The sequence below is a fragment of the Pantherophis guttatus genome, chromosome 1 (genome assembly GCF_059756535.1).
Source record: "Pantherophis guttatus breed Tessera chromosome 1, ASM5975653v1, whole genome shotgun sequence".
NCBI classification, from domain to species: Eukaryota; Metazoa; Chordata; class Lepidosauria; order Squamata; family Colubridae; genus Pantherophis; species Pantherophis guttatus.
Genome location: NC_142063.1, coordinates 98,372,174 through 98,395,184, shown reverse-complemented (window position 1 = coordinate 98,395,184; position 23,011 = coordinate 98,372,174). Strand labels below are relative to the sequence as shown.

Below are 23,011 nucleotides of genomic sequence, written 5' to 3'. Positions count from 1 at the left end.
TGAGAGACTTTTAGTAATACTACCCTCCCCCTCCAGCAAGCCCACTTTTTTGTTTCTGCAAGTGGGAGGCTGAAAATGCTTTTTTCTTCAGATGACAATTTTATTTTTTTCTGGGTCTAAGTGATAGAATTCACTGGCACAGGATGAGGCAAGCAGATTTCAAATTATTAGCCCATCTTTATCAAGAACTCTAGAGGAAATATAAAAAGAGACACCCCCCCCCCAATATCTGAATAAGGATATTACATAGTAACTCAGGTGTTCTTTTGTTTTAACTAATTTAAAACAGTTATAAAATAATACAAGAAATTAGTGTGGCATTTATGTATATTTACAATGTAGCATGATTCTTAGGGCCACTTGGCTATCAGCTATGCTGCACTTCATGTAAATGTGATGATGTTGGCTAACTAATGTTGCTATGTGCTCATTTTGTAATTTGGGATGAGTTCGTTGTCCATTTAATTATAGGCATGCTAGAGTTCTATAAATGCTGAAATAGCTAAATGTGCATGCGGGGTGGGATTTAAATCTTAAAACAGCTTACATATCAAAATGTATGCATTATGCAGTTGCTTAGTGCAGATTAGAAATTACATCCATGTACTCATATTCTCAACATGTTTGGTCTTGTGGACAGATTATTCAGAGACGATGTTATACTATTAGGCAGTGATTTATCTTAAATGGTCAAATGAGACATACTTGTAAAAGGATAACAAACTGTTAATGATTAATCTCATTGCATTTGTGTAAGAGAAGAATCTGGGCTAGAGTGCCTAATTTACATGGCAAAAATAAGGTTCAGTCTTTCATAGTTCCACATAAAACTTGGAAATTCCCCTCTCTTGAAGAATCAGTCAGCTAGACAAGACTGGTTTAGCTAGATTAATGCCTTGATGTGGAGTAAAGTAATTTCTGTTGTTTTCTAAATTTTTGCAGCTTTGTGATATGTTATTTGCCTACCTCAACCCTATGAAAATATTTTGGCTGTTTCTAAGAATATTCCCTAATATTCCTTGTCGTGGGTGTAGATACGTGAAACTGAATCAAATAAGATAAAGGTGGTCTTGAGTTGAGTTCAGCTTCTTGGTGACACAACCACAATGGCATGGAAAATAATGTGCAGTTTTCTTGGCAAAAGTACTGAAATGATTTGCTATTGCCACTTTCTTCTGGGATATTTTTCAATTTCCCAGTTATAGGTTTGGTATGTATTTATTTTTTATTTTTATCCCACTTTTATTATTTTTATCAGTAACTCTAGGCAGCAAATATATTTAACATTTCTACCTTCTTCTATTTTCCCCACAATAACCACCCTGGGAGCTGAGTTAGGCTGAGAGAGAGTAACTGGTCCAAAGTCAACCAGCTGGTGAGACTAGAACTCACAATTTCCTGATTTCTAGCATAAAATGCCTTAACCATTAGACCAAGCTGGCTCTCTCTGATTGTCGCAATCCAAGTATTAACCAAACCAGTTTAGCTTCAAAGATCTGTTTAGATTAATTAAAGTGAATAATTGTTCTCGTTCTAGAGTTCTCTCTAATTGATGTATTCTAATTAATAAAATGTACCTTGAATTTTGGGAACAGTTTAATAAGATATAAAGGTGCCTTATATAAAAATATTTTCTAGTTCTTGGGTAAAAAGTAAAGAATCTAGAGAGACAATGAGCTTCTCCTGTTTTTTCTGCACTCTGATCCCTTTCTTAGTTATCACTGGTTTATAGTAAAGTAAATTAAGCTTAGTGGTTTTAAGAAAATGAATGGTGGAGGAAACCCATATAGGTAATCCTCAATTTACAACCATAATGGAGCCCGGAATTTTCATCATAAGTCAAGACAGTTACAAGTTGAGGTAACCATGTGGCCGGACCCAATTTTATTTTTTGTTTTGTGGTAGTCAGTAAGTGAACCAAAGTATTCCTATGGGTGTTTTTTGCTGGAAACCAAACAGTGTTCTAAATTATGGACATTGTGACCACGGAATGCTATACCCGGACATAAAAGAGAGCTGATTGTCAAGTGCGTGAAATGCAGTCATGGGACCATGTGTGAGTGTGAAGAGCCATTGGAACTAAGGACTTAAACAATCACTAGGTGATTGGTTGTAAGTCAAGGATTACCTGTATATGGCTTTTAAAAATGTGCTGTATTCTTGAGGCACCCACTTTCTGTTTTACGACAGCTAGTTTTGTCCTTGCTCTGATTACACAAACTCCCCCCCCAAAAAAAACCCCTATAAAATCCACTTTATATTAAAAGGGTTTTAGGTAAGGCTTTCCTAACACTTGTTATTAGATGCGTATTAATTGTGAGGGATGGAACCCAGATCTGCTACAAAGTTCTAGCACTGAGCATGGTCCCTTCTTCAGTATTTCAAGTAATAGAACACAAAAAAATTGCTTGACATGCTGAAACAAAGACATAATTCTGGCCTTAATTAGGGATGTGGACCTCCCTTGATTAAAAAAAATTAAGTGATTTAAGCACAGTGATATCTGGCACACACAACTATAGAGCTAAAAATTAAATTTGGCTTAGAAGACTGCCATTTTTTGCTGTAGGTACTGACAAATTGAAATTGCTCATTACTGCAGATCTTTCGTGCTGTGAAAATGAAGAGCATATAATCTTAGCTAATTTTAGGCAATGGTTGGACTGCCAGGCACAGTTGGAATAAAGCCATTCTTATTATAAGAATTGTTCTTTCGTTGTATTTCACATTTAATGCTGCAAAGCATAAAAATGTAGCATGTCCCACCCCCTTCCATTCAGTTGGTCTTTGCTCTTTCTACTCCATTGGGCTACAACATTCAGACACCCGAATGAAAGAACTGGCTTTTGTTTCAGCTCCGTGTGGAGCTTGCCAAAGGGAAATATTCTGTACTGGAGACGAAGTAGGACAAGTAGTCAAGAGCTCCATTCTTGCTACACACTCTTTGGAGCATTCACCACAGCACTCTTGCACAGTTTGTAGATCTTTGATCTGTAAATCTGGGCATATTCCAGCAGGCTCCCTTGGCCCTCATTTCCTCTGAGTAAGCCAACACTAAGAATGTTATGAAAAGGCTTCTACACCTGTGGAATGCCTCGGATAGTAGATCATTGTAACATCACTAGTTTGGCTGGAGTCTGTGCTGGCAACTGTGAATTCTGTTAATAATTCATGGCAGATTTAAGAGAATTAGGCAGGACTGAATGAAATCCCAGAATACTTTTCTGTATTTGTAAGTGTTCTGTAAGTTGTCTGTGGAATTTTTATAAACATTGCTGGGAGTCTTACACGGTTCTTCAATCGTTTTCTTCTTTTTTTTACTTAAATTGAGACTATGGGTGGTAACTCTAAATGAAAAGCTAGATTACTACTGCAACGCTCTCTACATGGGGCTCCCCCTGGGGTGCACCCGGAGGCTCCAGCTGGTCCAGAACGCGGCCGCGCGGGGGATTATGGGGGCGACGAGGCGCTCCCATGTGACACCTCTCCTGCGCGAGCTGCACTGGCTCCCGGTGGTCTTCCGGGTGCGCTTCAAGGTGTTGGTGACCACCTTTAAAGCGCTCCATGGCTTAGGGCCGGGGTACTTATGAGACCGCCTTCTGCCACCAATAGCCTCCCACCGGCCAATACGCTCGCACAGAGTGGGCCTCCTCAGGGTGCCGTCCGCCAGACAATGTCGGCTGGCGACCCCCAAGGGGAGAGCCTTCTCTGTGGCGGCGCCCACCCTCTGGAACAACCTCCCCCCAGAGATACGTACAATAACAGACCTCTGGATTTTTCGTCGGGCCCTGAAAACCTATTTATTTCAACTAGCTGGGCTGGCTTGAGTTAAATTTTAAATTGATTTTAAATTGGGTTGTTTTAATTTACGGCCAAAATATTTAATTATTTTAAACTGTTTTTAAATTTTGTATGTTCTGTTTTTTACTTTGGCTGTTCACCGCCCTGAGTCCTGTTTGGAGAAGGCCGGTATAGAAATGGAAACAAATAAATAAATAAATAAATAAAATTAAGTATGAAATTGTTGTCTTGAAACTTGAGAGTAGATTTGATGTCATGGAGTCGATGGCCAAGATTAATGGAAAGATCTTGTGCTTCCACACCACAGTGATGCTGTGGAAGCTATCATATCCTCATATAAACACACTGCTTACTACAAGGGGAAAAAATTGCTTTAGTTTGGACATTGTAGAGAAGAATAAGGAACAGGAAGAAGTTAGCATTTGTTTTCTGCATTACATTGAATAACGCTAGCAGAGTAGGTGCTGTGTCAGTTTTCTGTGTGAAGCTGCAGTGAAAGTTTATTAACTACATTGACAGTTCCCAGGGCAGAGGTGCAGCAAGCAGTTATTGAAGCTTCTGTAGTTTGAGTAGTCAAACAGTTATGAGTATTTTAAGATTTAGCATATTTGCTTATACAGCACTGTACTCTAAAATAGTTGCATCATGAAATGTAATTAATTTTTGAAACTTTAGATTATTTAAAGTGTTGCTCCTCTACTTTTTAAAAATGTTACACCTCAATATTAAAAAAAAATCTTATGTATTTATAGTATGTATATCTTGAATCTAAATATATACAGGTTTTTTTTTTTTCATTTAAAAGGTTGTAAATGTTTTCTTATGCAAGTGGCAGGTTCAAAACCTGATGGACTGCTTTCTGGCATGAGGGAAGTGGAGATAATATTAGAAAAGATGTAGACATGTTGACACGTTACAAACTGTTACGTCTTCCATTTTTAAAACCCACAAACATTGCATTACTGTATTCCTATTAGTGACCAAACTTTTGTGAGGGAGGGAGTATTGACTTTTGCCCCCTGTTGTAAACTAGTTTACCCATTCTGCAGCGTTCATTGCCAATTCAGCAGAGCCTAAATTATCTTTGTGTTAAGAGATGGATTCTTCAAAAATTGTATTTCTTCTATCTCTTGCACTAGAGCAGGGGTCTCCAAGCTTGGCAACTTTAAGGCTTGTGGACTTCAACTCCCAGCAAAGCTGGCTGAAGAACTCTGGGAGTTGAAGTCCACAAGTCTTAAAGTTGCCAAGCTTGGAGACCCCTGCATTAGAGCACTCCACCAAATCAGTACTATAAAGAATTTGGCTGTATTTTTTTTAAAATAAGAAACTGTACCATTGTAATTCAGTTTATTGCTGAATTTATTAGCAAGACTTTGCTAAGGACCTTCCTGTCTTTTAGTCTATAACCATAGATATTTTAACACTGCAAAAAAGGCTGCAAGGTAGGCAGCCTCAACTGTTTTAAGGCAGTTCTTAAGGTTAACATTTCTATTTTATTCAAAGAGGAAATGGTGTAAGTATTAGAGCCAGTGAAGCAAGGCATTGTAGCATAGAGGAGGAAGTGCTACAATGAAAAGCTAGGGGAAAGTAATATTTGGAACAGAGCTGTATTAATCTCTGTTAAGATAATATTGTTCAAGATATTCTTAATTACTTGGAATGAATGATGCACCTATAAATCATAAATTACCATTATTTTTTTTACTGAAAACTGAATTTTCCCAAGGAGGGATAGCTAAGTAAAATCTGCTTAGAAAATTTTTTCCCAGTACTGGAATCATGTTTTTTAATTAATTAACTTTTGCAAATGGATTCTCTCAAATTATGTACAAGTATGAATTCTGTGAGGGTGCTTTGTTTGGTGAGAACAACTCCGGTGTGGTGGCAATAATGCTGGCAGTTCAAGGCCACTGTATCTGTAATTTTCCATGTTTGGGAAGGGTGCTTTGTCCTTCAGATTATTTAATGGAATTTTTATCTGGCTACTCTTAACAGATACACTCCCTCAGCATTTGGGAGCATGTGGGGGTAGAGAAGGTGCTTTGGTTTATTTGATAATTCACTGCAGTGCCCTTCACAACTTCTGCTTTTAAAAATAGCCTGCAATTTGCAGCCAACAACATCTTAGCTCCAAGCATTAAAGTTTAAATCATGTAGATTTAATAGTAGTTCTGTCATGAAGGTGGATTGTGAAATTTGCCTTTTTATGATAAAACAAAGGATTTCCCCCTTAATAACAAATTGAAAAAGGATGGTTACTATTGAAAATATTCCAGTTTGAGAGAGGGTGAAACTTTATATAATCCCATTATATTGTTTTTTTAATATTATTTTTTGATGATCAATGCTGATACATTAAATGCAAATCTACAGAGATAGAATATCTTTGCTCCAATCGTTGGTAATAGAGCATGGTTTAGACCAGGGGTCCCCAACCTATACAGAACCAGGCCATGTAAGTGGCAGGCGAGCGCGTGCATGGCTCCACTTCTGTGAACAATGGGTGAGTGTGCGCATGCGCACAGCTCCATTTGTGTGAGTGGCGGCTGCTTGTGCCTGCCGCTTACGCAAATGGAGCTGCACACACGCCTGCTGCTCGTGCAGAACCATTCCTTTCCGCACCTCTGCCATTCCGCAGAGCTAAAAAGGTTGGGGAACACTGGTTTAGACAGGACATCAGAGTTATCATCCTGCATGTTTTTAATTTACAAGTTTTTTTTCTTTTAATAGTACTTTACTGCATCTTACACAAATGATTGAAGGGATGAATAATAGAGTTGAAAGGGACCATGGAGATTTTCTAGTCCAACCCCCTGCTCAAATAGGAAACTCTATACCCATGATGGTGAACCTATGGCATGCTTGCCTGAGATGGCACACAGAGCCATCTTTCCAGGCATGCGAGCAGTTACCCAACTCATCTGCAGCTTTGCATGCACGCGCGCCCCAGCTGGTGTTTGGGTTTCTGGTGCGCATGTGTGCAATTCTGGAGACCCAGCTGGTCTTTGGAGCTCTCCTGTGATGTGTGCGCGTGTGTGCGTGTGCGTACTGCGCACAGCATGTGCATGCACAAATGGCATTCGTGTGCATGCATTGCACTTGCAAAAAACATGTGCATGCACAGGTGGTGTTATTGTCCATGCAGCGCATGGGGGAGCCGGGCAAAAGCCACACACATGCACAGATAGTGCAACTGCATGTGCAGCACACAGGGGGCATGCGAAAGGCGTGTGCATGTGCAGATAGTGTGGTTGCACGCGCAGCGCTCAGGGGAGGAGCCACACATAAATGAAGTGTGTACCTGTTTGGCACTCGGTGAGTAAAAGGTTCGCCACCATTTCAGACAAATGGTTGTCCAGTCTTTTCTTAAAATCTCATGTGTTGGAGCACCCATAACTTCTAACCCTTTTCCTTTGTAGTATTATTACTTATGGTTTCTGCTGCTTGCATTCCCAGAATGTTTTGTGGTTACTCTAGTCACCTGCTCTTGAGTAACTTTTAAGATTATCTGTAAAAGATCAATTTTTAAAATAAAAATGTTCATTGATTCATGTAAAAATAAATAGTCATACTCTTTAAGCAGGCTTGTCCAATCCATGGCCTGCGGGCCACATGCAGTCTTGGACAGCTAGTAATGTGACCCCACAACATTGTAAACTTTTAACAAGAAGTTTGTTATTTATATTTAGTAACTGTGTTGTGTATTTTATATGCAGCCGAAGACAATTCCTCTTCACTTAATATGGCCCAGGCAAACTAAAAGGTTGGACACCCACGATTTAAAGCCTTCCTGTCCTTCTTCTTCAAAGTCTTTCCATTCTTTAAGAGTGTCATAAAAATAGGTTGGCTTGCATGATTCTTAACTTGAAACAGGTAAGCCTTCATGACAGAAAGACTACCATAGAAATGTCATATCTCTTGCTAGTCAGTGTTACAATTTTACTCAACAGTAAGTTTCTTAGGACCTAGGACAGATTTATAAAGATGTAGGCAGTGTTTCAAGTTATGTGAACCAAACCTATTTTAAGCTGATAAACACAGAATTAGCTGGGAACCTATTACAGAAGTGACATTATATGCTTTGATAATAACCAGATATTTGAATTTCGAATTAACTGAAGCTCCTTGACCATCTTCAGAGGGAGTCTTTATGACTTTTGTATTTGTTTTGTCTCATAAAAGGTACTATCCTTAGAATTGGACAAGCATATAGAATACTGGTATTTTGCATTATTAACATTGTTCTATCAAACTATAAAGAACACAGAACATTCATGAATGATATTGTAGGATACTTTGGAACTTAAAGGTAGCAGGCATAGAAGGAAGTCAGTTCAGTTTATCAGGGTTGGGTGAGTATTAGAATATTTGTAGGTTCTAAGGGTTTCTGACAGAGGAAAATGTAGCATTATTGGTTTGTGCTTTGATGTCATGCCAAGGTTATTGTAAAAGTTGCCTGGTTGATGTTTCCAATTCCTTCCTTTGTCCTTTGAACTTGGTCCAAAACATTGTTTGGTCTGCTCTGGACCTAACACATTATTCTTATGTCTCAGAAAAGCACAGGAGTCTTCAGGAGGTCATTATTCAAACCAGTTTTAACTATTGGCGGTTGTGTTTAGTTAAGATCTTCAATAATGAATGCCATGATACAGGTAATCGCCAAGTTAAGAACATCTGGCTTACCACCAACTCGTAGTTACGAGCAGGCTGCTGACTCAAAATGGCAGATGGTACTCTTCCTCCTGAGTTGATGATCCGCCAAAGTTGCACAATGCCTCCATGAGTGTCACAAAGTAGTGTGTGCATTTTTAATATACTGTACAGCCTGTTTTCAGTGGTTAATGCACTGAAGCGGTTTGTTGACGATTTTACCTTGCAAATACTCCCATTATGTAAATCATATCCCTTCTGATATGCAAGAAGGGACATGAATGCTCCTCCTGATATGCAAGACATACTCCTTCTTGTATGCAAAACAAGCTGAAATGAAAGCACCGTGATCTTTTTAGTTGAAAACTTTGATAATAGCAAAATGACAAGTGCTCAATTTTTATTTTATTTTTTTAATTTGATTTATATGTCGCCCTTCTCCGGAGACTCAGGGCGGCTTACAATGCGCTAAGCAATAGCCTTCATCCTTTTGTATATTTATACAAAGTCAGCTTATTGCCCTCACAACTGGGTCCTCAATTACATTAATCTTACTAATAATATGATGTACTAGGAGGTAATGATGCAAGTATGTATGTCATGGCATTTGGGGATTACATCATTGTGCACATGCTGTTATTTGCTCCTCTCCAAGTTGTCCCTCCCTCAATTGATGGACATGGATTGAGTTTGAAAATGGGCCAGAAAAAATTCCCTGCATATTCTTTCTACTAATGGTATGAGAGAAACACACACAGATGTTCAGAATGCTGCACTATGCTCCATTCAAAGACCTTTTCTTCTTCTCACCCTCCTTCTGGTCATGTGACCTACAGTGGAGATTATGCAGCCTCCCCTGTGATTTCCACAGGGCATGCACAAGCATTCACATGCACAACATGAGGGGGAAAATGCGTAAGTGAAGACCCTCCAAATAGTTTATATAGAGAAAGTACATAATTACATATACAAAATGTTTGTTACATAAAAGGAAATAGAGATGGATGCTGTAGAATAAAGAGTTTAGAAAGAATTTTAGAAGTCATGCTTTCCTTACTTTTGGTTCTAAAAAATTAAAAATAATCAGCTGTGGGAATGATGCTCTGGAACGGTTTCCAGGCTTTCAGTACTAAAGGTGCCCCTTCTGCTCTTGGTTGCTTTTAATACATTTGCTGAATGTGTTGGCTGTAAATATGCAAATTACTGGCTTCTAAAAGAACTGTCCTCTATAAATTTCTTCCTTCGTTGACAAAGAGATTAGGTACTTTTGTGTGTGTCTCTATTAAGCATTGGCAAGGAAAAAAAGTGAGCATCAATTACTAATTCTGGAATAAAGGAATAAAAATTATGACCATTCACTTGTGGAACAGCATTTTTCTTCATTTACATTTCAAGCTTAGAGTTGAAATAGGTTTACATGCGCATTCTCAAGCCAGTATCATTTTTTGGTGTAGTAAGTATTCTGTATGAACTCCTAAATTTTATAGTGCGAGTATAGTCAAATGGTCTTCCCTTTTGTCATTCATTTATCTCTTTAATTCCAATGGAGTCTGTATTTTCTCAAAAGTAATATTGCAGGTGTTTTCCCCTCTCCTTCAGTATTTAATAGCATCAGGAATTATATAGCATCCCAGAAAAAAATAATAGCAAACTATATCTGTATTGTTGTCCAGAAATCTATACAAACAGGTATGAAAATCATCTTAATTGATTTGTTTTTCTCTATTTTTAGGTCCTTTCTCACAACCTCTGCACATTGTTGAATGTTCCTCAAGATCCAGTGGCCTTAGAGGAGCATTTTAGGGATGATGATGAAGGACCTGTTTCTAATCAGGGATATATGCCTTATTTAAATAGATTCATCTTGGAAAAGGTATGTGTGCCTCTATTCCTAACATGTGTGGTTAGTTTTCATTTAAGCTTTTGTTCTTTTCAACCCAACAAAATACTGGAAATATGTAAAGGCCTTGGAACTCTTGTTAGTCACAAGGATAAGTCTCCAAAGAATGAACAGGACATGACAGAGATACAGAAAGGAAGGAAGGAAGGAAGGAAGGAAGGAAGGAAGGAAGGAAGGAAGGAAGGAAGGAAGGAAGGAAGGAAGGAAGGAAGGAAGGAAGATCACATTTGGAAATGGGAAGGATCAAACCAGCAGCTGTAGAGAAAAAGTTCCAAATGAATAAAAAAAAATCCCCCATTGCTTCCCTATAGGGAAAAAAGTTGACTCAGAACCCACCAACTGTCTCCCTTTTCCCTCTGATCATTTGACTGAGAATAGGGTCTTTGCAGTCTAAAGTGATTCTTTCCTGAATGTAGAGTATTTTTTACAGCAATACTTGCAGAGAGAATAAACCCCAACTGAGTTATTATTTCCTGATCAGCCTAGATTTGCTTCAATGAGATGTAATCATATTCTGCCAAGGCATAACTTGCTGTTTCAAATTATTTCAATAATTATTAAAAATGGGATATTAATGAGTAGAAGAAACAAATAACTACCTTTATGTGGTTTGACAAAAGAAGGAAATTAAATTTAAGATCTTACAAGATTAAAAAAAAAAGGATAGCTTGACAATGCCAAACTTCAAACTGTATTATCAAGCCAACTATCTAAATTAGCCAGGAGACTAGTTGAGAGAGCAGGATTTCCAAGTGGTTTATATAATCACTTTTAACTTGATATAGCATATAACAATCAATAATAATTCAATAAGCAGTAAGTTAAAAGTGTGGAATAGACATAGAAAAAAATTAGCTCAGATTTATCACCTATTGCTTTGTTATTGATCACGTCAGTGGTGGGTTGCCCCTGGTTCGCACCGGTTCTATAGAACCAGTAGTAAAACCGGCGGGAGGCTCCACCCACCGACCCCGATGTCATCAAAACGCTTCTGCGCATGCGCAGAAGAGCGCACATGCGCGCTTGCTTTGCTCACCTGCGCGCACAGCCCCGCTGCAAAGATATAATTGTCAATAAGACAAAATTCAATGAGTTTCTCTGTCTGAAAATTATCAGAATTATCTAACTGGTTCCAGTAACCTCAAATAAGTAGTAGTGTTCTAAAGGAAAAAGAACCGAAAAAAGAATACCTTAACATTTTTTTGTTTAGACCAGTAAAACATTGTTTTGGCTGACTGCATGGAAAGCATGACTTTCCTTGGATCTCATGCTGTTGTATAAGGACTGCTTGGTAGATGTGATTTGTGTGTGTGTGTCTTTGCAAAATTTATAGAGGTAGTCCCTCAAATTATGGCCGTAATGGAGCCTGTCCATTACAGTTGTAAGTCATGACTGTTGTAAAGCGGGTCATATGACTGACCTGGTTTTATCTTTCTTGCGGTTTTTGTTAACCGAACCAGTTGTCTGCTATGGTCTGGTTTTGTCAAAAACTGGAAATATGTGTTGGTTTTCAGCAAAATATAAAACACAGTATTCACAAGATGCGGCAAATATGGTCTGGTTGCTTAATACCTAAAATGAAGTAATGGGACTGCGGGTTGGGGTGGCCGTTGGAACCGGGTCATAAGTTTCCCTGGGGAGGACTGTTGTTACTTCAGCTGCTAAGTGACTGGTCTAAATCAAGAATACTTCTGTGCTGCTTTAATCATATATTTAAAGCAGCCTGTGGGCACATACTTATTCTGTCATATGTAAAGCAACAAAGTTGTGTGCAGTCACTAAATTTGGTGACAACAGTGGTGCAAATGTTAGAACCATCTTGACTGCTATGGTACTATAGTTTGCCATCATCATTAATGTGATAATTTTTAAAATTAGAGGATATACAACACTTTGAAGAACCTGCTTTTGCCCCTTTAAAAATGTAGCAAAATCTGGAAATAAAATCAGATGGAAATATTTAACTTATTAAATTGAATCACTTAATATTTAATAAAGCCAAATATTTTTTCTGAGTGAAGGCAATGTGTTTAAAGTGTGGAAACTCCAAAAGGTGAACTTCCTTGTTCTGTACTTCTGATTACAAATAAAATCCCCTGAGCTTTATTTTTTTCAATGTTATTTCATCATTTTACTGAAACTCAGTGATTGGGTGAACACAACCAACTTGGAAGCCGGTAATAAATACCACAGGAATCTGATTTCAGGTATGAGGAAGCTGTAGAATCATTTCGCACTTCTCTGAATATCTGATTGTGCAAAGTGAGTGGGTTTTTTCTTATGCACAAAAGTGGTTGGTTTTAAGAATCTGCCTTCTTATTAAGTTGAGAGATTGATCCAAAGTGGAGATGGGTAACATAAGAATTAGACTGAGGACTGGGTTACTTCTTTCCAAAAGGCCAGATGATGTCTCTGTATAGGACTGATTTCTCCTTTAAAGTTACACCAGTGGGTTGCTACTGGTTCGCTCTGGATCAGGCGAACTGGTGGTGGCGGGAGGCTCCGCCCACCCACCCAGACGCTTCTGCGCATGCGCAGAAGCGTTGCACGAGAGCAAGTGAGCGTGTACGCACCCACGAGCGAACCGGTAGCAATGAGTTTTGAAACCTGCCCCTGAGTTACACACAGTGGAAAGCAGTTAGTTTCTGGAGAGGAATTATCATAGTACTCAGTAGCGCTTGAAAGAAGGCTTCCTGAATGTCAGAGAAGCTCTAACTGCTTCTTTGACATTGGAGGAGGTGAGAAATATGCAAAGTCCTAAGGAATTGTTGCTTCTCAAAACTCTGAAAGCTTTAAATTAATGATTTCTGGGAAGCCAGTTGAGAAGCAGTTCGATGTAGTGGAATAAATCACCAGGCTAGACATCGGGGGGGGGGGGATTGTGAGTTCTAGCCCTGTTTAAGTCAAAGTCAGCTGGATGGCTCAGGGCCAGTCACTTTGTCTTTGTTTGGCACTGCCCTAGGAAAAGCAGTGCCAAAAACATTGCATGGACCTGTCCAAGCAGTTGCCAGCAATCAGTAATGACTTGAAGGCACAGACACACACAAAGTGAACAGGTAAGACTTTCTGTGTGTCACTATTGCAGCCCCTCTGCAGGATCCTTTCTTTCCTAAATATAGGCTATTTTCTCTAGTAGAAGATAATTTTCAATCAGAGATTCAAAGAAGCAGTTTTGAATTACCAACATGATAGGCATATGTGTTCTGCACATAATATTAAGCAACACACCATCTTTAACAACATACCATTTAGCCTGACTAGGTGGCTCAGTGGCTAAGACACTGAGCTTGTCAATCAGAAAGGTCCGCAGTTTGGCAGTTCGAATCCCTAGTACAGGTCTCCGTGAGCAGGGGGTTGGACTAGATAACCTCCAAGGCCCCTTCCAGCTCTGTTACTGATCAAATGTAATAGGCAAATGCGCAAGCTCCTGTTTCTTAAGCAAATATAGTAGTAGATTATTGGAAATTTAGCACAGAACAAAAATTAACTTTGGTCCCAAACATGGAATTCCACACACTTTGCGTAAGGGAAAAGGTTTTCATTGTAAAGCTGTTTTTCAGTGCAAACATCATGCCTGTTGGTCTGAGCCAGTTTGGGAACCCAGGGGAGGGAAGTGACAGCCCCATTTCCTTCCATATTAATGTCTTTATATTAATGTGATATAGTAGAATATGGTTGGCTTTTTACCATGCTCTTTAGTATGTGCTACGTAGCTTCTTACTAGATATGGATCAACCTGGATGTATTGGCTACTGACTGAAAAACCTTTTAGTTAAAGTGATTGCTTGCATATCAGTGTTTTAAGAATACAGAGTTTTCTGGGCATACATTCCGAGTATCACTGTATTCTGTTAATATAAATACAGTTTCTTAGGCAATGATATTTTATGGAAAGAATATATTTTACCAATTTTACCAATCATTATCATAATTTTCCTGTAACAATCTTTAAAAAAAAAACAATAAACTCTTGGTTTAACATGAAATTCGTTTTCCTGTTTCACATTTCTCTTGCAAAACACCTTGACCATATCAATTAGATTTACAAAATACTTTCTCTTGTGCTCTTGATGGCAAATGAATTAATTATCTAGCTCAGTGGGCAAGTCTTAGCTTTCAACAAAGTGTGTACTGTTGAACTGAGAGTGAAGTGGAGAAATGCCCAGGCTGGCAGTTTAGCAAAAAAAAATAAAAAAGTTCTTTTTTTAAAAAAATTACAGTCTAGATTTTGAATCTGAAACTTCTAATTAAGAACACCTTATGTTATAGCAACAAGTATCAAAAAAGTTCATGGTTTTTAAACAATTGCTTCTTAAAGAATATTTATACTTGAGTATAATGTGGCCTTGAGGGTAAAAAGGAAGCAAAACCAGTGATTGCTGTAAAAATGAGTAGCATATAAAGACTGAACAAAGGATTTTGGGTTTTTTGCTAATATTTTCAGTGTAATCAAGAGTGGTGTGGTGGCCTAGTGGTGGAGATGCTCGCCTTCTACTCGGATGATTAATCCTTAGGTTAGTAGATGTTTCTCTCTCAGGGTGCAAAAAGAAAATACCTGTTGCAAATTCCACATAGGCATCAGGAAGGGCATCCGGCCAGTAAATGCTCAGCTTCATTCAGTCACCCCAACTCTATCTCAAATTAAGGGATTACAGGGTTGTAAAAGAAAAAAAAATTTTTTTTTCAGTGTAATCAAGGAAACAGATGAAGTGCAATGTTTAATAGCTGGAGAATTGGTTTTTGAGAAAGTCTACACAATAGGTATTTTGTTTAGCTTCAGTTGTCTGAGAAAATGCTCCTTTGCTGTTGGTTTAGGAGTGGAATTCACAACATCTTCCCACTGTTGCTGTTGTCATCCTGAGTTTATTGTTGAGTCTTGTACCATATTTTTATATATATTTTATTTTTATTTAGGTTCAAGACAACTTTGACAAAGTTGAATTCTATAAAATGTGCTGGACTCTGTGTGCCAGAAAAAATCTCACAAAAAGTACCTTACTCCTTACTGATGATGATGCTTTTAAAGTGTGGGTCATCTTCAATTTTCTATCTGAAGACAAATATCCATTAATCATTGTGCCGGAAGAGGTATGAAAGAGTTATTTCAAGCATCCTATTTTTTTTTTCTTTGAGCTAAGTAGAACTGATGGCTTTTTACAGTATTTTTTTACATAAAAGAATAATTTCTCTCTACTAGTTTTTAACAGAAAAAAAAAAGATCCAACAAGTCTGTGTATGTTGGTCTATGCAACTATACACATCACTGAAACAGGGTTATTTTTCTCTTAAAAATCAGGCTGATGACAGCAGTACCTCAGATGAGTTTTAAAAGGAGAACAAAGAATCAGTGGTGACCAATCATAATGACTATATTATTTCCAAGCCCAGAGACCTTTCACATCCCACTAATGGATCTCTTATAAGCACTGGATGGCCATTGGGGAAATATAGCTGAAGGCAGATAGACTTAGTTTCTGAACACACTGATCTGTTCAGGAATGCAATAATTTATTAGCTTGAAAACTGCCTTAAAAACGTATTTTTTTAATGTACCAGTAACTTCCAAAGTTAGCTCAGCATTTAGTTCAGCATATAGTTCTCACGCTGTTTTCACTTTTTCTTATTCTGGCCAATATTTTGGTCATATGGGTGGTACAAGAGAGTTAGTTGCATTTAGTGTTTAAGGCACTAGACTGGAAACTAGGAGACTGTGAGTTCTAGTCCTGAGACATCTCACCAGATGGGTGACTTTGGGACAGTCAGTCTCTCTCAGCCCTCAGAAAGAGGCAATGGCAAGCCACTTTCAAAAACGTTGCCAAGAAAAATGCAGAGGCATGTTCAGGCAATTGCCTGACTTGAAGGAACACACAAAAAAAGTGCAGTTGTGCAGTGTAAGAGATTCTAGGGCAGGGGTGAAATGCAGCTAGCTCTATCCGGCTTGCGCAAGCTGGTAGTGCCAGTGGTGGGTGGTTCGGCAAGCCAATAGCATCAGCAGCGGGAGGCTCTGCCCCCTGAACTGGGACATCATCACGTCCCGATTTTGACCCTCTGCGCATCCACAGATGATGGCACGTGCGTGCGTGAAGCTAGCACACGTGCTGATGATGATGCGTGCACATTAGCGAGCCGGTAGGAAAGGTAAGTGCATTTTACCCCTGTTCTACAGCAATAGTTTTTCTTACACATTTGTTACATTCACTCAGCTGTTGTGTATCTCTTTCTGTACAGATTGAATATTTGCTTAAGAAGCTGACAGAAGCAATGGGATTAGGTTGGCATCAAGAACAGTTTGAACATTACAAGATCAGTTTGGATGCCAATTGGGAAGGTCTTTCTGCTTGGGAACTGATTGAGCTCATTGGAAGTGGTCGGTTTAGCAAAGGGATGGATGGACCAACAGTGTCAATGGGCATTAATGAAGTCTTCAGTGAACTTATATTGGATGTATTAAAACAGGTAAGCTCAGCCTACACACAGATGAACTTGAATTAATTATGCAGTATTATTAATGCCTCATAAAATTATATGGAAACAACAAATTTTTCATTTAGAAAAGCTGTTTGATGAGTATGGTTTATATGAATTTCAGTATAAAAATAATTGAAATTAATGTAGTTTGAAAATATTTTTTTTGTGTCACAAGAAGCCACTTCCTTGCGAGATTGGCAGCTATATAAATTAGATGAACAAATAAATCTCAATATTTTAATTGGCTTCTGCAATTCATAAGAAGCTAAGAACTATGAACTGAAAAAAAATTGCTGTGTTCTTTATGAAATATAAAGTCAGCATCCCTATCAGATAGTTATTCACTGCTAGGAGAGTTTTTGAAATGAAAGTTAAAATTCTAAAAATTCTACATCAGTTTGTATTTAATCTCGGGGTACCAAATGCATCATAGGACGCATATACCAGTAATTCAATGGCACAATTTCTGACTAAAACATTAACAGTTTAACATGGGATTTTTGGCCTACTACCAAATATGGCTCATGGGAGATAAACATGCCATGTGAATTTTTTAACCCACAGATTATAATTTTCTATAATGGTAGAAATTATAATTGATTATATTAGATAATAACTAATAAAAACAAGTTTGACCTCCAAGCACCCTCAGACTTATTTAGAGCTAAGCTAACTTACCCCAGGCAACTAAATCCTATAATGTCATTCAAACCGCTTACTGAAGATTTGATCAGCCTTACTCCCAAGACTGAAATGATATCCTAGATCAGATCTGGGCATTTTATGGCCCCTGGGCCACATCCGGTCCTTTGGCTGTCCCTGTCCAGCCCATGTGAAGTCAATTGGAAATTAGAAATCAAATCTAAATAAGCAGTTGCTGTGTGCTCCTTCAGTTGGCTAATGGTCACAGGAGGGCAAGGAAACAAAGCAGTTTTCTGTTCCTGTGTAGTGCTTGCCCCTTGCCTGAAGCAACCTGAGGAGGTGGTAGTCGTCATGTGAGGGAACCTGGGCTCGGCCATCCACCGTCACCTTGGTTAAAGTGTGGCCTTATGGGCAAATTGGTGGTTATCAATATCCTGTTTGCCACAATCTAAATAGTAATGTGGTGATAAGCACCTTAAAAGCAAAGAGAACAAAGTTTTGTAGGACTTAAATTCTACAAAATGCATACATTTATTTTGCAGTTGCCTGTGGTATCTCAAATTTGAATATGACATGAAACATGGAGCATATGAGGGCATAAAGAGGAAGCGTAAATCTCAGAAGTCCAGGTGCATGGCTAAGAAGGGGGCAGGATGGGAAAGGTTTGCTTAAATCACATGTCAGTTGTGGTTTAGTTTCAATGCAACCAAGGCCCCTAAGGATCGCTTGCACATCTGACCCAGTTCTGTCAGGTGATTCACTAATATTCCCCAAGGTTTCATTTTCTTTGTAAGGCATTGTGATTTTGAGCACAGTACAAGCTTCTGATCACTGATCACAGCGCTGCATGCAACCAAATTACATTGCTGCCTGAAACTCTGATATTTTATGCTAAAGCGTTTTTTTTAAAAATGCCTCATTTGCCTTTCAAGAAAGTTTTTAGAAAAGTTGTCACACTGTTCCAATTGATCTAAGACCTTTAGCTGAAATCTAGTTTTCTTTAAACTTAACTCAGTGCTCTACAGAGATTCAGCAACATTCGGATTGTGCTTTATTTTAAGGATAGTATATCCTTCTTACAGTAAAGCATTGGAGAGTTTTTAATCTTTAAAAATATGAAATTGTGTATTTGTTGTGTTTCGGTTGGTGAATTGACACTACAGTTCTTGTCCCTTTCTCTTTTACCTGTTTTTAGAAATTTCTAAAAACAGGTAAAAGAGAAAGGGACAAGAATTAGTGAGGAAACTGATTTAGTTAAGGTTCATAAATATTTAACTGAAACTTGTGGATTGCCCAAAATGAATAACTTTCTGAAAGGCAAGTAGGATAGAATATCCTGAATAGGATAGAATATCTGACTGACTGTGATGAACCATAATAATGAAAAGGTAGAGCCTCTCAACTCTTGCTTTAATTGGGTCTTCTTCAACAAAATTCTTTGTGATGTGTCTGGACATTGTGAAGATCATAACTGAAGGATCTTGAGACTGATAGCACAATGGATGATGATATTTATATGTTTGAAATGAATGTAAATATCCAGGAACAGATAAATGACATCCTATGATATTAAAGGAATTAATCTAACCAAGCTCTTATGTGGTATCATTGAGGCATCCTAAGGGATTTGTGAATTGCCAGGGGCTTGGAAGATAGTAAGCAGTGTTCCCAACTTCAGAAAGGAGAAAAAGGAAGAGTTAGCTGGTGGTATCTGGTTTCCCATCCAGACATTAGGCCCCCATTGTAGATGAGCTTATTTAGTGTGGTGGTTGTCTGTTTATTTAGTTTTGCTGTATGTATACAATGTTCCTTTATTTTTCTTTATATTTAACCAATATTGTGGTTATTTTATTGATTTAACATCCTCTATTAGGATACAAAAATTGTATGCATGCATGTACCGTAGAACATGAGATATGTGAAAAATATCTTGGAGTAGTATTTTGGAGTCCTCATTACCAAATGTCTTGTTTAATGACTGTTCAAAGTAATAGTGGTGTAAAAACAACAGCTTTGCCACCTCTCCTCACATCTATGAGTGTCATAGCACCTTGTGGTCAAGCGATCACCATTTTTGGTGCTTCTCAGAAGAAATTCTGATAAGCAGAATTAATGGAGAATGAGGCAGTAAAATGTCAAGTTGCAATTGTGTGATGTCTTGCTTAACAACTGCAATGACTCACATAACAAGCACATGGAAAGTGACATTATAAGTCTGTCACGGTCATGTGGTTTTTCAGTAAGTGAACAATGGCATTTAGTGATGAATTTGCTGGTCCCAATTGGACTACCTATAATGGATTGCAAACTGAGTATGAATCAACAGTGTAAGGTGGCTGAAAACAAGAAAATACAGTTTCAGGCTGCATGAATAGGAGCATAATTTCAAAACTCAGGAAGTAATCTTTTCACCCTGTTCTATTTATATTCATCTTGAGTACAATGTCCAGTTCTGATCACCACACTTTAGGGAGGATTTGAAAAAAAACCTGGCACATATTTAGAGAAGGGCAATGAAGATGATCAGGGGACTAAAAACTGTAACCTATAAATAGTGATTGAAAGTTCTGGGATAGTTTAGCTGTCTTTCTTTGGATATGTGAAAGAATGTCAAATAGAAGACATCTGTTCCAGAATACAGGATATGAAAAATGGAATTTAAGTTACTGGAAGACAATTCTGCTTGAATGTTAGGGAAGGAAAAAGTCTCTTAACAATAAGAAGTGTTTGACAATGGAACTGATTATCCAGGAAGATAGTGGGCTCCCTTTTATCGAATCAGTTCAGGTGGAGAATGCATGGCCATTTTTCTGGGATGCCTGAATTTGGATTCCTTTATAATTAGGAAGCAAAATAACCTGGTGGGTATTTATGCTAATAAAATTGCTAGGCAACCAAAGATTCAAGGGATGATTCATAGCATATTCAGAGTCTTTAGTGTCTAGTAAATTATTACATGTTAAATAATAGAACGATCTGTCTTTAAATGTGAATTTCTTTCTGTCTCACACTATTTAAATAGTTTACAAAGTGGATAATTTCTAACAGGTATGTACTCCTATCTTTTAAATTTTTCAACAGTTATTTGATATTGAATGATAGAAGATATGATAATTTGTGCCTTTCAAAGACCAATTTTGTTTACATCATGTAATCCAGCGGCTCCTAACCTTTTGCTCACCAGAGACTGGTTCCATGGAGAGAGGTTTTTCCGTGGAAGGGAGGGGGCGTGGTTTCTCAAGCTGCCTGCATCCCATGGATGAGACTTCACTTGTTTGCACAGCCTGGTTTCTGGCATGCTGCAGACAGGTGCCAGTCCATGGACCGGGGGTTGGGGAGTAGAGGCTGAGAGTCAGCTGTGCTTACTGGCAGAGAGGACTTCCTCTCCGTCCAATAAGTATCATTCTTTTTCTCTAAGGATTTACATTTTTTTTCTCACTGAAGATAAAAAGCTGAGTTATTCTGATGGTTTTTCATAAACTGCTTGTTAAAAATTATGTTTAAACGCCACAGTGATTGATGGAAAAGTCTGAGTAATATCTCTTGGAGAATTTAAACATTCAAAGTTAAAATAATGTAATTACTTCATTGTTTTTATAGGGTTATATGTGGAAGAAGGGTCACAAAAGGAAAAACTGGACAGAACGTTGGTTTGTTTTAAAACCAAATGTTATATCGTATTATGTTAGTGAAGATTTAAAAGACAAAAGAGGAGACATTGCACTGGATGGCAACTGTACTGTGGAGGTAAAAATAAACAAATGTTTGAAAAATAATACTTTTCTAGATGATGGATATGAAAATAACATAACTTACATATATTTGATTCAACCTGTTAGATAAATTCTGGAATTTTTATTTTCATGGAGAATACAACAGAGTGCTAACAATAGTATTCATGAAAAGAGGGAAGAATCTTTATTTTTTGAAATGTCCATTCGGGATTCTTTCTTAATTTATGAAATTTTTGTTATCCAGTGAAAAAGAGTAGTATTCCATATAGACTATACAGCTGGGGTTTTTTTCTCTCTGACATGCCTAAAAAAAAATGCACATTTTATTTTAATTTATGCCTGTTCCTGCAAAGGCTACATTAGAAGTGGGACATGTCTTACAAATATGATTCAGAATAAAGCACTTTCCTTGTGAACAGCATTGATCAACACCATTTTCATCTTTATAGTGTGGGTGTTCTAAAAATGCAAATCACTCAAATATTTTTCATGAAACTGGGAGAAAATTTGAATTGCCCCAAACATACCTTGATAGCTTGTTTTAGAAAAAAAAAATGATATAACATTTATTCATGTTTAACTTTTGTGCATGGGGATATTATTTTTGGGATATTTCAAATGTTCAGAGGCTCTGAGCTAACAAACAATATTGTGAATGTCATATTTGTTATGCTTCATAGAAAACAATCTTATTTTCTCTTATTAGGCCTTGCCCGACAAAGATGGCAAAAAATGTCTCTTTCTTATAAATAATTTAGAGAAATGTTTTGAGATTAGTGCCTCTGATAAGAAGAAGAAACAGGAGTGGATTCACGGTAAACTTTTACTGTTTTGCTTGATAGAAACCAGTTCGGAAGCTTATAAATTCTGTTTTTCTATTCACTGTTTAATGGACCCTCCTGTTCATGAGCCTGTTGTGAAGTCACTTGTAAATCTGACTACTAATAAGACAATAGATGTCCTACTAAGCTTCAGGCCAGTGAAGAGATTGGACAACCATTTGTCTGAAATGGCATAGGCTCTCCTGCCTGACCAGGGCGTTGGACTAGAAGACCTCCAAGGTCCCTTCCAACTCTGTTATTCTGAGTTAAATAATTATCTAACTACTATTTCTGTTTCTCTCTTCTGGCCAAATGTTTTGGTTCTGTATTATATGTCTGATTGTACATCTGACTGGTTTTATCACTAACCCCCATGCAGTAATTATGGTGAAAAATGTATTTCATTGTACGGAGAACTAGCATTATCACAAAGTACAAATTGTATTTGATATTAACTATTTTCATTCTGATATTTCACGTACTATAATTATATATCACTATTACATTATTGATATTGATACACTACGGGGTTTTTTTTTTTTTGACAAACAAATGTGGTTTTATTTTTAAAATTATTGATGAAGGCCTAATGTTAGAAACAGAGCATTATAAGACTGAAAAAGTAATAAGAGTATTTATGGACTTAAATTAGAAATATTATCGTGGCTATTCTCATTATTTAGCCATTCAGACAATGATAAATCTGCTGAAATTAAAAAGCCCTTCACCTCATAAAGAGGCACGCCAGAAACGGAAAGAATTACGCCAAAAACTGCAGGCGGAACAAGCAGAATTGGAGAGACAAATGAAAGAGCTCCAAATAGCAAATGAAAATAAGCAGAAGGAACTGGAAACTGTCCGAAAGGTAAATCTGAGTTTTTGTAACATTCTAGAATGTAGGATTAATACTTTAGTTGTAAACTGTATTTTTGAAGCCATGGATTTGTGGGGACTGTAGAAGTCATTGTTCTTCTTAGTTCTTCTTATTCTTGGTT

At 37.7% G+C, this 23,011-nt stretch overlaps 1 protein-coding gene across 1 annotated transcript in view; it reads left to right on the top strand.

Annotated features, from left to right (window-relative positions):
* Positions 1-23,011, top strand: part of SWAP70 (switching B cell complex subunit SWAP70) — a 34,809-nt gene that overhangs the window by 2,157 nt on the left and 9,641 nt on the right. The window contains exons 2-7 of the mRNA XM_034417070.3: positions 10,184-10,324; positions 15,266-15,439; positions 16,580-16,807; positions 21,062-21,208; positions 21,902-22,010; positions 22,700-22,881. Of these exons, the coding sequence (XP_034272961.2) occupies positions 10,184-10,324; positions 15,266-15,439; positions 16,580-16,807; positions 21,062-21,208; positions 21,902-22,010; positions 22,700-22,881 (981 nt within the window). The remainder of the gene's footprint in view (positions 1-10,183; positions 10,325-15,265; positions 15,440-16,579; positions 16,808-21,061; positions 21,209-21,901; positions 22,011-22,699; positions 22,882-23,011) is intronic.